The 15,971-nt window shown below is 43.6% G+C and overlaps 1 protein-coding gene across 1 annotated transcript; it reads left to right on the forward strand.

Moving 5' to 3' along the window:
* Positions 1-3,535: 3,535 nt before the first annotated feature.
* On the forward strand, positions 3,536-15,128 carry LOC117347943 (cyclin-dependent kinase 4 inhibitor B-like). Its single transcript, XM_033919450.1, has 2 exons — positions 3,536-3,711; positions 14,740-15,128. The coding sequence occupies exons 1-2, from the start codon at positions 3,568-3,570 to the stop codon at positions 15,001-15,003; spliced, it is 408 nt and encodes a 135-aa protein (XP_033775341.1). The 5' UTR covers positions 3,536-3,567; the 3' UTR covers positions 15,004-15,128.
* The last annotated feature ends 843 nt before the right edge of the window (positions 15,129-15,971 follow it).

Raw genomic sequence — 15,971 nt, forward strand, 5'->3', positions numbered from 1 at the left:
CATGCCCAGGATGTCATCTTCCATAAAACAGCTTCCAACCTGGCTAGATTTTATGCATGGACATACCCAGGCGGCACAAACCGTTGTTGATAAGACACTTATGGGAGAAAAAATTGTTTGCATCCAAATATAAGAAAAAATCACGACAAAATTGAAGATTTCTCTGAAATGGTACGTGATGGGTAATTTTTGATGTAATATTCATGATCAGCACCCAAAATTCTATAAGAAACACCCAGCAGTGTTCAGGAAGCAAAAACTTTGTTGTGCAGTGTAAGTATTGATATCCCATTTTTCTTCCTCTGAGTTGCAGGGGAATATAAATGAGTGGAATATCCCTTCAACTTAAATTTCAAGGAGGCAGCGGGCGGGAGGTGGGTCTCCTGTAAATAAATCACATCAGGATGTTTATTAGTCACATAGTTGGCTATCTTCTTCCTTTTAATAGGATGGTTCAAACCATTCACGTTAAAAGAAAGGATATGTAAGTCAGCCATAATCTGTTATATGTGGTGGTAGGATATAGTAGATATCACCTTTATGAGAAAAAAGCAAATGACACAACCAGAATATCAAGCAGACACTTCTGCCAGAAAGTAGAAATAAAGAAAGCTTAAGAGAAAGAGCAAATAGATTAGCAGTGATAGCATAATACAAGGTCAGAAAAAAGAAAGACCAAACTATCAAGCGTGGGATAAAACAGTTTAAGGGTGCTCCTGTGAGCACGGAGAAGTAACACATACGGAACAGCTAACATTATTCCACACTCACTCAATTTGAGAAACATGAAAGTGGTGTGCTTATTCACACAAAGCAATAAATTGTACAGTCATGTATTAGCAAGCTATAACAGCAGAAAACGTTAACAGCAGGAACCAGATGCAAGCATAGACATCAGTAGCTCAGCATGTCAGCGCATTTTCAGAGAGTCCAGGAATGCAGCCAGCTCCTCAGGATCAGTGTAAGACGTAGTGCGGTTATTGTAGGTAACTTTCATCCTGGCAGGATACATAAGACCGTATTTGGCTCCAATGTCTTTGAGCTCCTGTCGGTGAGAGAGAAAAGCCTTTCTCTTCAAGGCTGTGGTTTTAGCCAGATCTGGAACAATGAAAAATTTCCTGCCTTGATGTAGTAGCTGAGGTTTAGATTTTGCTGTTGTGAGGATCTGTAATGTGTGCTGAAATCTGAGGAGTTTAGCCACAATAGGCCTGGGAGAAGATGCATGTGTAGAGAGGTGAGACGGCACTCGGTGAGCACGCTCTATTTCCAACGGAGGTGAGAAGACAAGACCCAGGGTAGCAGGCAGGAAAGCAGACAGAAAGGCAACCATATCAGAGCCCTCTGATGATTCAGGTATCCCAATAATTCTTAAGTTGGATCTTCTGCTGCGATTAGAAAGATCTTCATAGTCTCTTTGTAAAGTAGTAATCAGTTTATCATGTTTAGTTACCGTTTCTTGTAGTGAAGATATGACAGATGTTTTTTCCTCTAGGACGTCCAAACGATGTCGGCATCTACAAATTGGGAATTAATTGCCTCAATCTCACTTCTTAAAAGTTTGATTTCATCAACCTGCTCTTGAATTATGCTCCGATTTGATCTTATTTCTTTCAGGAGCAAGTCAAGTGAAGCTTCATCATTCTTCGGCGCCATTTTCTCTGGCGTGTTCAGATCAGATTTCAGCTTCTTCCCTCCGATCGATGTAGGTGGAGCAGTTTCGTTTTTTGTCGATTTTGTAGGCGACATAGGGACTCTTGAAGTTATATTTTGGCGAAATCGCGAAGTTTTTTATTTTTATTTTTTTTTTTTTTTTAATTCAAAAATAAGCACTTTTTAATCAGTTTTGAGTGTGGGTGAGGAGGAGTAGTTATTTCATGTTTGTGGTCCTCGCGGTAGTCAAGCCACGCCTCTTAATGATGTTGGTTTAGATTGAGGCGGTTAATTTGTTATTTGTAGGAGGTTTCCACGTTTGTTATGAAGTCTTAAAGAATCAGTTATTGCGGTTGAATTATAAGTTGGACTGTTTGTGCTTCACTCAGTCGCTTCGCAAAGGCGCGAGCTAAGGCGCACGTGCCTTTGCCGTGCGCCTTAGCCGGCGCGCCGAACGGCTGCGCCGTTGAGCCGTTGAATTTAAAGTTTCCCGGCACGGGCTGGGGGGCGGAGCAAGCTCGCACGCCCGGCCCAGCAGTGAGAGCAGCGTTGGCTCGGCTGGCTAAAGCAGGGCAGGCAGCCGCTGCGGGAGATGTCCTGTCGGGTTGGTCCGGGGTTGAGAGGGTTGTCCCCAAGCAGCAACGGCTGTAAGATGGTTTAACCATATTCCTTTTCAATTTTTGGTTTATGTTTGGAATTGACTGTCTCTCAACCATATTGGGAGTTGTAGATATTGTGCTTTGTCCCTGGGGGGTGGGAGGGGGGGTATTGGCTGTGTTTGGTGGATATTCTAGATTGTTCTTATTAGTTTGTAGGACTTGCACATGTCTATGTTGTCGATTGTACTCATATGTGCTATTTTGGAGTGTGGTACTTTGCTCTATGTATTTTTGTTCTTGCATTTCATGTGCAATTGTTATGTACTGTTTGGAGTGTTTTTCAATAAAAGCTTTTCAATTGAAAAAAAAAAAAACTTGTTGGCACACCAATGTTGACTTGCATTTGTATTCTATAAGGGAATGCTGGTGCCAAGATGCCATTACAAAGTTAGTACTAAGCAGAATTTCCACCTACGCCTCCTTCTCCCCTGTGTTGGAACATTTGGAAGACAGTCTGGTAAATTTCCAATGCTTCTTCTTTGGGTCATTTAAATCCTCTCTGCCTCACGTTTTCATTAATTTAAGGGTGCCTTGGGCTTGAAAGGGTTAAGCACTGTCCTAGCCTAAGTTTACCCTCATTCCTTCACTGTATTTCAGAGACGGGACCAATCCCCATTCAGAATCAGAGCAGCCGAAAAGAAGGTATCCTTTCTCAACTTAAATATCGGGTTGCCTTCTCTCCCTTAAATCGACTGTTTTGTGGGCAAAACATCCCACTCTTCATCTTTTCTGTCTTCGTAGTTTTTATCAGCAGTTCATAAAACGTTGACAACTACCGTATTACCTGTGGCCACGTCTCGGGCGGAAAAAAAAATTACAGTAAAAACCTCTTAACAACCAAAACACTCCGCCAGAATAAGGCTTTTATAATCTTAAACCCTACCTTTTCCTGTTCCATTGCCCGGGATCTTTCCCCAGGCTCTAAGCCTGTCCTCTGCCCCTGGCTTGAGGCAAGACCAGTTAAGCTCTACGAGCTGCAAATTGCACACCCAGTACTGTAAATCCATTTCCTCCCAGTTTGTTCGCGTGCAGTGCTCTCTTCCTAGACAGAATACGGTCCTTAAGCCCAGCATACAAGGAGGGAGGGGTTACTGAAACTAAGTGTATGACGGAAGGCGGAGCCTTCTCGAGAGACCGCCCCTCTTCCTTGTTGATGAAACTGACAGGACTGAAGAGCTTAAAAACACTTAGCTTTAATTATTTATTAATACAGTGGGAGGGAGGTGTTTAGGTCGGATTCGACCAAAAGCGGACGAACATGGAGGACGAGGCAGTGAATGATAACAGGGCCGATGCCCTGACCCGGGCCGCTGCCTGCGGGGATTTGCTCCGGGTCCAGTCTCTGCTGGAAAGCGGAACCGACCCCAATGAGACCAATTCTTTCCACCGAACTGCTATCCAGGTAGGAGAGCAGCTAAGTGGAGCAGTAGCAGTTAGACCACGGGTGGCCAACTCCGGTCCTTGAGGGTCTGAATCCAGTCGGGTTTTCAGGATTTCCCCAATGAATATGCATTGAAAGCAGTGCATGCAAATAGATCTCATGCATATTCATTGGGGAAATCCTGAAAACCCGATTGGATTCTGGCCTTCAAGGACCGGAGTTGCTCACCCCTGAGTTAGACCAATAAGGAGAGGTTCACCCAGGATCCCTGTTATAGGGAGGGGGGGTGAAGGATCTATTCAAAAAGTTTGTATTTTTTTTTTTTTTCTGTTACTGCAAGTGTATGTGATATCAAAATCTGAGAACTAAGAAAACACTGGGAGGAAAAAACCCCATAAAAACAAAAAACACCCCGGTTTCCAGGACCCGCAAATCATGGCAAAATTTGCTGCAGCTAAGGTGTTCGTTTTAGTTTGTCTGATAACCAGCTCTTTAAAAGGTGGGTCTTGAGATATATATAAAATCGTTTGGAAAGAGATCGGAGCAGACTGAATTTCCACAATAACATATAAAAATGCTTAGATTTGAAAGTTTTATTTGCTGTTTTGTTTAGGCTGGCGTTTCTTGAAGGGATATGAAACTTGAATTAAATCTGGTGTGAATTAAAAAAAAATTATAGGGTTTGCCCAGCTATCCCTATAACCTATGATTTAAGAAAAATCGAATATTTTGATCGGAATGATCTACCAGTAAACTGTTGGATTTTTACCACTGTATTTTTTATCATTGTACTTTTTTCATTGAATTTCATGTTTTTATATGTCAGTGTATAATAAATTATCTCCAGAACATCTGTATCCACAGTTTTTTGTTTTTGTTTTCATCGGCGTTAATAACACACACACAAATGAAATCAGCTGTCGGAAACGTTTTCGTTAGTGTACTACGATTACAAGTTAAATACTGTAGTCCTTCACTTTGTTTAATCCCTGGAACTTCTCAGCTCAATGTAGGTGGTGGTGAGGTTGTTATTTTTATAATTCACATAATATATCTGTTTGATCGATTATACAGTATTTTGTTCTTGATTGACGGCCCAATCGTCATTTACTTTCACTCGATTTATTTTTTACCCCTTCTTCCAATCTGCTTTGATTAACTTTGTGATGACGACGTCTTATTTTTATTAAACAGTCCTAAGAGTGCCAATAAACCAGTGTTGGTGAAGACTTTACAGCCAGGAAGGGAGCATATCTTTATATATAAACTAAAGCGTTTTCTCCATTTTGTGTGTTGAGGAATCGTTAGTTTATCTGTTAAATATTTCCTCCAAGTCCTACATTAGTTTTTTGTGCATTTGCTATACCACTTTTCATACAAAAAATCAAAGCACTTTACAAGGACATCAGAAGTGTGTTTTCATTTTGAAAAACCAAAAAGTAAACTTACATTTTTATTAAAAAAAAAAAATTTAATTTAAGAAAAATTACTGCCAAAAAATTTTCTGAGCTCACCTAAAATCCTTCTTAACCCCTTCTTATCTTAGAGATCACTCTTCATGCAGTGTGAGGGCCCCCACCCTTTTGCAATTGGCTTCTCAGACTTAGGCCTGGGCATTTGTCAATAACTGTCCTACAAAACTTATATAGGGGAGGTATAACTAGGAGGCATGGGATAAGGATGCTGTAAGGTTGCCTTATTCTAAACACATTGCAGGTTCATTGCACTTCCTTGCAAGTGGTCCCCCCCCCCCTTGCTCTTTCAGAGATCTTGTGTGAATTTGATTTATTTCTGTCTATGTGCATTAAAGAAATCATGAAAGGCTAAAAAACAAACCAAACCAAGTAAAACAAGTTATCATTGAATATATGCTCTTCATCCGCACTAATTTCTGTGCAGCTATTTTTAAAAACAAAAATCATATACTTAAGTATGATCGATTTAAGCCTACATATAAAAGCCGAAAGTTATTTTCTCTGATCTGAAGGATTACCTTCAAAAGCTAATCTAACCATGCTCTAGTTTTTGTTTTGTTTCTTTTTATTTCTACAAAGTTATTTTCAAAAGTGCAAGAATTATGCTCACGTTCATCATAGTTTCTTGTTAATGAAAAAATTAATAAATAAACTTGACACTATGTATTAAAACTTAAAATGCAGCCTGTAACTTCTCTGCACTAATGCTCTCATCTCTTAAGAATAAGCTCCCTTTTTCACAAAACTGCAGTAGCGGCTACTGCACGGCAAATTCTCGAACGCCTACTAAATCCCTTTGCGCATTGGAATGATTACCACGGCTTTGTAAAAGGAACCCATGGTCATTTTAAGTGCATAAGATTCGTGTGTGTAGGACCATGGGTTCCTTTTACGAACACACAAATCTTATGCACTTATATATATGGCAAATATTTTTATAGGCGAGTCAGGCTCCCCATAGGAAAATTGTTTCAGTAATTAAAGCAATCCTGCCCCATTCTTCACTCCAAAGTCTAGTGTCTGTTTCACAAGAAATGATATTATAAATTTAATGGTATAAAAATTGTGAAAGCTTTGAAAGTATTTCAAATCGGATGGCTTTTTAAGGCCCTGAGAGGGAGATGTCGCCAGACCTTTTTCTATGCAGTGGTGATTCAGTTGTATTAACCAGAATGCTATAACGATTGTAAGAACGACTTCCTTGCATCCAGATGTCTTTCGCCATCATACCCCTCTGCAGTATCTCTTTCCTCATCCCTGTCTCCTGGAGTCCCCACCCCAAAAATCCTGTATTTGCTGGGCATGGAGCCCAAGTAAAAAGAAGGCAGCTCAGCGCAGGATCTTGGGTCTTTTCTCACCTTCTGTGGGATCATGGCAGCCAGCACTGAAAGGACTCGTGCTGCTCTCCTGCCCCAGGAGCCGGCGCTATCTCCTAAATTCCTGCCCTCTTTGACTGTGCTTTATGAATTTCAATCCCATGTGCATATTAATGCACATAACTATTTTATGAAAAGAATGAAGATTTGCTCAACCGCCTTTATGTTGGTCAAAGGGCAATCTAGAACTTTTACCCCCCCCCTCCCTTTTCTTTACAAAATTGCAATGGTGGTTTTTAGCATAGGCCGACGCACTGAATGCTCTGCTCCCGACACTCATAGAGTTCCTATGAGCTAGAGAATGACACGGTGTCTGTTACCCACAGGTAGCCGCGGGTAACCTGCCGAAACGGTGGGGGAGGGGGGGGAAGTGCTCACTGCGGGTACGGGGATAAGGCCATACACCACCCTGTGGAGTGGTGAATGGCCTTGTCTCCGCAGTTAAGGGAGGGAACGTGCGCAGCCCCCTCCCTCCTTCCTACCTACTGGCCACATCTATCTCCCTCCCTCCCCCTTACCTTCGTGGCGCGTTTTACTTTACAGTGTAATTTGTTCAAGCTGCCAAAGCCTGCCTGAAATCGCGTGCGTCTGCAGGTGGGATCTTCTCCTCTGACGAAACCGGAAGTTGCATTGGAGGAGAAGCTATTTCTTTTTCTTTTTTGCTTTAGGATAAATTAGTACCGTATTTGCCGGCGTATAAGACGACTGGGCGTATAAGACGACCCCCCAACTTTTACAGTTAAAATATAGAGTTTGTTATATACTCGCCGTATAAGACTACCCCTTCTTCCGATTCGCGACCCCCCCCCCCCCAAGCCGGCAAAAACAGCTTTGCACCGCAGGCCCAGCCGCCCAAGACGAGTCGGAGGCCCCTACCCGCCGCATCCTGCACGTGGGCAGACTCACCACAAACGCTGCTGATGGCCCCAATCGACATGCAGACCTCCCCGCGCACACTGACCATCTTCTCTCTGCCTGCACTTTCCCCGCGGCCCTCTTCGGCGACTCAGCAGGGGCAGCGATCAAGACAGGCTGCAAACGTCGGGACCTTCCCTCTCTGAGTCCCGCCTATTTTGTTTCAACTTCCTGTTTCCGCATAGGCGAGACTCACAGAGGGAATGACCGCCTGTCTTGATCGCCCGAGGCTGGGAGGAACAGAAGATTTCTGCAAACACCATCGGGGCAGAAAATTTAACGGGTCCATCTCGCCGGTCCTGTGCGGACCGGCAGGAATTTTCTGCGGACCGGCACGTAAACAGTACCCGGCGTATAAGACGACCCCCGACTTTGGGGAGGATTTTAAGGTACTGAAAAGTCGTCTTATACGCCGGCAAATACGGTATATTAGTTGTGTTGAATATAAACAAAGCCCTGCCGGCTGAACATCTCTTTCTCTAGTTCAGCAGCCAGAACTTTGATTTATAAGGAAGGAATAAGCTAAATATTGCAGTACTGAGGCTTGTATGGATGCTGCGGGGATAGTAATTGAGGGGACTGAGATGGGGCGGGGGCAGTGGTTGCGGGGATAGGGACAAATTTTTTCCCCCATGTCATTCTCTACTATGAGCATCGGGAGCAGCACAGAGCATTCGGTGCACCGGCCTGTGCTAAAAACCGCTATTGCGGTTTTGTAAAGCGGTGGGGTTAATAAACATTTCAATCAACATACTTTGACTATGGGGAGACAGCTGGTGACCTGGTACCTAGTTTCACTTAAAAGAGTCTCTGAGAATTAAGACGAATGATGCATTTCCCCTCCAAATTCTGTATATACTGCCTATAGTTATGCACCGAATTCACATCAAAACTAGACTCAAAAAATAAATCTCAAAAGGTGCTGGTATAGGAGATAATAACATTCCTTTCCCCTCTTCTTATATACCAACTTTCGCAGCACTAGTCATCCGAAGCGACCCTCCAAAGAACTGGTTTAATGGAGGTTTTCTGTCGTTGGGCTTCCTCATCGGCTCAAGTGTTTATGATTGAAATTATTTTTGAATTATTTTAAGTTTTTAACTTTTACTCCTTCTAAAATGTTTATAGTGCCTAATATTAAACTACAAGGAGCAGAGATGGATATTTGAATTAGGATCCTTAGAGCTGCATGGTTTAAATGCGGAACTAGATTGGATGTCCCTTATATGAAACAATTTGCCTGTCCTTTATATTCTGTACATTCAGTATAGGCAGTAGTAATAACGAGAATTTAAGTATTTAATATTGTCTTTTGGGCCCTGAGACAACTAGGTTCATCTGTATAACTTTTTTGAATTAATCATATTTTCTATGAATGAAGTGAGCTTTCTAGCCATTGGCTGAGGCCTCAGTAGGTGTAGCCAATCAGAGTGGTTTGCATCTGTTATGACACGGCATTGGCGGCGGTCGCCTTCAGAAAAGTTCCATTGGGAATGTAGGCCATGTTTAAAACCTGCCATGTTTAAAACTAACTTTCAGTGAATCAGGCAAAAGTAAGTACTTTTTCCTGTGGGGTTTGTAGTTCTGAAGGTTAGGAGTGTTAATACCGTTCTTTTTCTCTTTTTTTTGTTTTGTTATAGTGAACCACGCCCTAAAGCAGTGATTGGGATCACAAAACGTGCATGTTGGCGGCGGTAGTTTGCAGGCGGCAACTTAAGTTTTTCAACGTGCCATGCTGCTTAAGATAAGTCAGTGATTCCCAACCCGGTCCTGGAGGAACACCAGGCCAATCGGGTTTTCAGGCTAGCCCTAATGAATAAGCATGAGAGAGATTTGCATATGATGGAAGTGATAGGCATGCAAATTTGCTTCATGCATATTCATTAGGGCTATCCTGAAAACCCAATTGGCCTGGTGTTCCTTCAGGACAGGGTTGGGAACCACTGAGATAAGTTATCAGTTATCTATTTATTTAAACACGTTATTGCTATTTATCTAAAATATTAGGCACTATAAACACTTTAGGAGTATATACAGTACATGCTCTGCACAGGCATGCTGCAACTCCAACCATCACTGAAAGTTAAGGCCACAAACTGGAAGTGTTACTATAGCACATGGAAATGCAAGAATTTCCTGTGCTCTAGAAAAATGGGAATGTGCAAATAGGTCTCCATCAAATCCAGTAAGCTGAGAAATTCCATGGGCGCCACTGAAGCAATTACCAACCTCGCTGTCTTCATCCAGAAACACGGTATCTTGAGGGCCGCATTTACCGTTTTGAGGTTTAGAATCCGCTTCCAGCTTCCTGAGCCTCTCTTGGGCACTAGGAAGTATATTAAGTTTCTGCCTTTGCACTGTTGCTCAGACTTTGACTGTTTTTTTCTGACTTCCCAGCTGGAAAGTCCAGAAAAAGGTCTGGGAGGGGACGAAAGAACTTAAGCTTGTACCTCTCTGGTATAATGACTAGCACCCAGCGATCTGAAGTGATCTTTGTCCATGTTCCCCAATAGGCCAAATAACCTCCGTCTGATGCGTGGAGGCTCGACTGATGGCTTGGCATCATAAATGCTCTTGGGAGCTGTTATGGAGCGGGATCCTGAAGACTGAGGGTGACTGGCCCCTCTGAATCTTTGACATGATCTCTGGCCTTAAGGCCCTCCCGAGAACTGGCGATATCATCTGGAGGTCTGAAAATTACTGTGTCCTGATCCCTAGGGATTTGAGGTCTGCTGTCCGGTAAAGACTTCAGCTTGTGTCCCTGCACACTGACCATAAGATTGTCCAGACCTTTCCCAAAAAGTAGATATCCTTTAAATGGTAATTTACTCAAGGTCACCTTGGAGGACGAATTCCTCACCCACTCTCTGATCCATAGCATCCTGTGGGCAGAAATGGAATAAGCAGACATTTGCTCATGACTTTGAAAAGATCATTCAAAAGCATCAGCTACATAATCCATTCCAAACATTAGAAACTGGTGATCCCTCCCGGCTATAGCCTGCGGATCATAGCGCAAATTGGAGTGGCAAGTCTGGGTGATAAAATACGCTGCTGCAGTTACTTTTAAACCTGAGGATGTGGCTTTGAAAAGCCTCTTATGAACAAAATCCATTCTGCAGTCCTGGGCATCCTTTAATACCATACCTCCTTAATTGGGTAGGGAGGTACGCTTGGTGACTTGAGCCACAAGGGAATCCACTTTCGATGGAACAAAGGAGCTGGGTAAATTCAGCATCCATCGGATACAGCTTTGCCATGGCTCTGGCCACCCGAAAGGGCCCCTTTAGGATCTCCCAATGGTCCATTAGCATTTTTGTAACGTCTTGAGAGGGAAAACAGATGGTCTATGCTTTTGTGCTGCTCATAAGCGAGCACTGTGTAGCAGATGACTGCAGAGTAAAGAATGGCACGGGGACTGTTTACCACGGTAAACCGTAGTCACCGCAGTAATGGGGACATTTGCAACTGGTTTACCACAGGAATGGGGACAAGACCTTTCACCACCCCACAGGAATGGAGCAAGACCCTTCACCACCCTGTGGAAGCAGTGAAAAGTCTTACTCCTGTGGTAAAAAAAATTGCGCCTGTGTCACTCAGCATCTCCTCCCCAGTTCCTCTTGGGCCTATTTTACCTTCAGGAGTCAGCCATGCACGATGAACACAGAAGGAACCCAAAACCAAAGACTGAGACCAATGTGATTTGAAGAATAAAATTACCAGACAACAAAAGGCAGAAAAAATTTTTTATATTCTGTCAGATTTGAAATATGTATCCTGCTAGAGCTGATTTTACACATAACTGGTAACCGCAATGCCCAGGCTGTGCTTCTTTAGCTTTCAGCTGGCTTAGGGCTCTCTCTCTCTGATCAGGAGGCAGTTGCTCTCCCCTAACACTATTCCTGTCATGTGTGACTGAAGTATTCTGTTAGCTTTATTTTTCTAAGTAGCATTCTGTAATAATTTGGTTTATTCAGTTTTCACAATAGTGGAGGGGAAATTTATGAAAGGGAGGGGAAACAGGGGTTTTGTTGATCCTTGATCTGTATTATTTATGCTTATAAAATGACAATTGTACAGAATAGTCTTTTTTGATACTTTAATAAAATAAGTTCAGTATAAAATCATAACTATTTGAGGCTTGTGCGGGTGGGATCGGACAGTTTGCAGGATGGGGACTGAGCTCGCAGGGATGGGAACGGTGATAAATTTTTTCCCTGTGTCGTTGTCTACTGCAATCTCTATTTTTAATTTCAGGAGGGATTCTTTGATCACCTCCAAAAGCACTGAGGGCTTAAAACAGCCTGCACACAGTCGGATCCTCTCCGAGATCAAGGGCCTCCACCCAGATCTGGCCCCCCTAGAGATGAATCAGCGTTTCCTGCTACAGAAGACCCCCAACTGGGATAGTAAAGGCATTGAAATAGAGCCTTCTTCATCCCAGTCTTTCTCAGACTGTACCTCCCTGACTTATACATGACATTGTTACTGGGGAATTGTGCTCTTTGGGGTGGTAACCCCTGGTGCCAGCATGGCTATGATCCCCAAGGGTCCATGCAGCCTTTACTAATCATGTAAGCTTCAAACATCATATTAATGAATTTAGGGGGAAATCCCTGCTGAGGATGTCTAGACGGTCCCTACAGATGCTCACAAGCTCCTTTCTTGGGTTTTGTGGCCGCAGCACAGCTGCGCTACACCGGGAATGGATTTGCGTTGCTCCCCAGCTTGAACCTGGCCCTTGCACCATCTGAGCACTTACACCCATTAGAACATAAGAATAGCCTTACTGGGTCAGACCAATGGTCCATCAAGCCCAGCAGGACATTTTCACGGTGGCCAATCCAGGTCACCCCCAAGGGACTAGAGAAGGCTTTAGCCAGTGGCTCCCCACCACCATGTCACGTGGGATACTGGATGAACCTTAGACAGCCATCCAGTGCAGATCTGGCATGAATCCAATGTATCTTGGCCTGAGGAGTCCATCATACCAGTTTTTGAGCAATATTGAGATGTTTTAGAGGCAGATAGGCTTTTAATTTCAAATTGGGAAATCCAAGATGGGCTGTGGCAGCAATTTTAGCGCCACAAATGGCCTAGCGATTTTGAGATCTTAGAGGTAGAGGACCCTGGCTCTAACCTCGGAACAAAAAAACAAACAAACAAACCCTGCTTTTAACCCCTTGCCCCCCCTGATTTTTGTATTTCAGGCTATCGGCTTGTTACTCAATATGCCATGCTATGTGCTAGGAGCTGCTTGTGCTGAAGCTTCAGACAGCTTAGAGCAGTGGTCTCAAACCCGCGGCCCAGGGGTCACATGCGGCCCGCCAGATACTATTTTGAGGCCCTCGGTATGTTTATCATAATCACAAAAGTAAAATAAGACAGTTTCTTGATCATATGTATCTTTAGCTATAAATTACAATATTATTATTAAGACTTAGCCAAAGGGAAAGATTTATAAACTATAAAGAGTTTTACCTCATGCAAAATTGTTATTTCTTTAATAAATAAATTTAATAAATTGTTATTTCTTTAATAAGATATTAACTATTTTTTCTGCGGCCCTTCAAGTACCAAAATGTGGCCCTGCAAAGGGTTTGAGTTTGAGACCACTGGCTTAGAGGGAGAACTTCTGCCTGAAGATGCCTGGAATCTGGACTGCTTGTTTCTTCAGAATGCTTCTCGGGTACTAACAAACCAGCTAGAAACCTCACACCTCGCCAAACCTTGTGCACACAGATGGGAGGAAAGCAGTCGGCTCCAATCCTGAAAAACTGCCACAGAGCTACACAGCCTGTGCTCAAGCCCACTGCGGACAAAACCTGATGGATTTGCATGCACTCCCTCCTTGAGATGCAAATCTATCTCATGCATATTTACTGAGGATATCCTGAAAACCTGACCTGTCTCCAGCCCTCGAGGACCGGAATTGCCTACCCTTGGACTATCCTTTCCTTTCCCTCCTAATTCTTTAACTGACTATTTTTGACTTTCTAGCACTCTCATCTGCTCCGTTGGGAACTGGCTGGTATCAGCGCTCTGTTGATTCTGTGCTCCTTTTACGAAGGTGCGCTAAGTATTTTAGCGCGCGCTAGCCAAAAATCTACCGCCTGCTCAAAAGGAGGCGGTAGCGGCTAGCGCTCCTTTGTAAAAAGAGCCCTCTATGTACGTTTACGTAATTTAATTAATAAATAAATTAAACATGAAGACTGTGTGTGTATAAAAAAGGTGCTGTTTGACAGAACATAGAGATAACCGAGACCATACAACGCAATATGTTTTCAAAAGTAATTTTAGACCAGGGGTAGGGAACTCCGGTCCTCGAGAGCCGTATTCCAGTCGGGTTTTCAGGATTTCCCCAATGAATATGCATGAGATCTATTTGCAAGCACTGCTTTCAATGCAAATTCTTTAGGGAAATCCTGAAACCCCGACTGGAATACGGCTCTCGAGGACCGGAGTACCCTACCCCTGTTTTAGACCATAGGAATGTTTCCTAAACTCTACCGCAGTGGTTCCCAAACCTGTCCTGGGGGACCCCCAGCCAGTCAGGTTTTCAAGATATCCCTAATGAATATGCATGAGAGAGATTTGCATACCTGTCACTTCCATTATATGCAAATCTCTCTCATGCATATTCATTAGGGATATCTTGAAAACCTGACTGGCTGGGGGTCCCCCAGGACAGGTTTGGGAACCACTGCTCTACCTTCACAGGATCTAGTTTCTTCTAAAAAAAAAAAAAAAGACAATGAAGGTCCTAATTGGTGTGGTTAAAGTAATAGACATTGGGAGTCAAGTTTTTCTTCCCGAGTGATCTTTTAAATGCAAAATCCATCCTAAACTCACCTTTTAAATACTGTGCTAGCTTGCCTCTGGAGTGCCTGCTACAAAGAGTTTCTCATTAGAGAATGACACGGTCACAGTTCCCGTCCCCGCGGGAAACCATGTTCATGTCATTCTCTAAGGAGAGAGGGAAGAATCAGAGTATGAATGGCCACAACCACTGACCCGCAAGCTTTGCGTGAAGAATGCTGGGGTAGAAGGACTGAGGTTGAAATAGACACTGCAAAATTACATGGGATTATTTCCCACGGTTATCCACGGGGACGGGAACGGTGATGAATTTTGTCACCGTGCCATTCTCTATTTCTTATCCTAATAATACTATAGTACCCCCCTCCTCCCCCAATCATGTTGGATAGGTCTGCCAGTGATCAATACTTGAAAACTAATTGTTACTGATACATACCATTTTCTTTCTTCTTTTCTCAATTAAGGTAATGAAACTGGGGAATCCAAAGCTGGCGGAGTTGCTGCTGCTGTATGGAGCTGATCCAAATGTGCCGGACCCCACCACCAACACCTACCCAGTACACGATGCTGCCCGGGAGGGCTTTCTAGACACACTGCAAGTACTGGTCAGGGGTGGGGCCTGCCTGGACCAGTGTGATAGGTGGGGCCAGTTACCTATTGATGTGGCTCTTTATCCTAACCAACTGAGGAACCTCCTAGATCAGGGGTGTCAAACTCAATCACATTAAGGGGCTGAAATCCAAAACACAGGCTAAGTCGCAGACCGGACCCCGTGCAATCTCCAGCCCAGACCCCGCCCCCATAATAATACTAATTATAACACAATTTTTTCCATTCATTTTTCATATATACACACACATAATGGTTAATCACAAAATTAAACTACACAAAACACACTGTATGCTTCTCAACATTCATTCCTAGCAGAACACAGATAACCCCTATGCAAATACAGGACCAAAAACTAAAAGTACTAATATATTAAAAAAAACAACAAATAAAAAACCACCCTAAGACTCAAGATTCTGCATGCAGTACAACCCCCAGAGAAAAAGAAACAAATCTATTTCTTCCTGAGCAGTTCAAAAGATAGACAGTAGATTAAAATGCTCAAAATTGATACAATTCAAACACTAACTTGAACATAAAATCATTCCCCCTACCTTTGTTGTCTCCCTCCCTCCGGCGGGTGTCTAATCTTCGGGCCGGCTCCAACCTGGCCGTTTTATGCGGCCCGCGGTCCAATGCCCCTCGGTGTCATCTTGTGGCCGGCTCCCTCCTCCTCACAGCTGTAGTGTGCACGGAGCCGCGTGCAGCAGCTCCTCGCACGTCCTGAACCGGAAGCCTTCTCTACGACGTCGCAATGTTGGAGGGAATGCTTCTGGATGAGGTGTGGGACGCACACGGTCCCGTGCACACTACGGCTGTGAGGAGGAGGAGGGAGCCGGCCACAAGGTAAAACTGGGGGCATCGGACCGCGGGTCAAATAAAACCACTAGGTGGACCGGATTTGCCCCACGGGCATTCAGTTTCACACTTGTGTGCTAGATGTTTGATGAAATAAGAGGGATGGCATAGGGAAAAAAAAAAAGAGGTCATCCCTTGCAAATATACTACATATCCACGCTCCTGCTCTGCTGCATACCTAGCAGATGTTCTTTTAATGCCAGTCTTCTCTCACCTTAGCTGTCAAATT

The sequence above is a fragment of the Geotrypetes seraphini genome, chromosome 1 (assembly GCF_902459505.1).
Source record: "Geotrypetes seraphini chromosome 1, aGeoSer1.1, whole genome shotgun sequence".
Classification (NCBI taxonomy): Eukaryota; Metazoa; Chordata; class Amphibia; order Gymnophiona; family Dermophiidae; genus Geotrypetes; species Geotrypetes seraphini.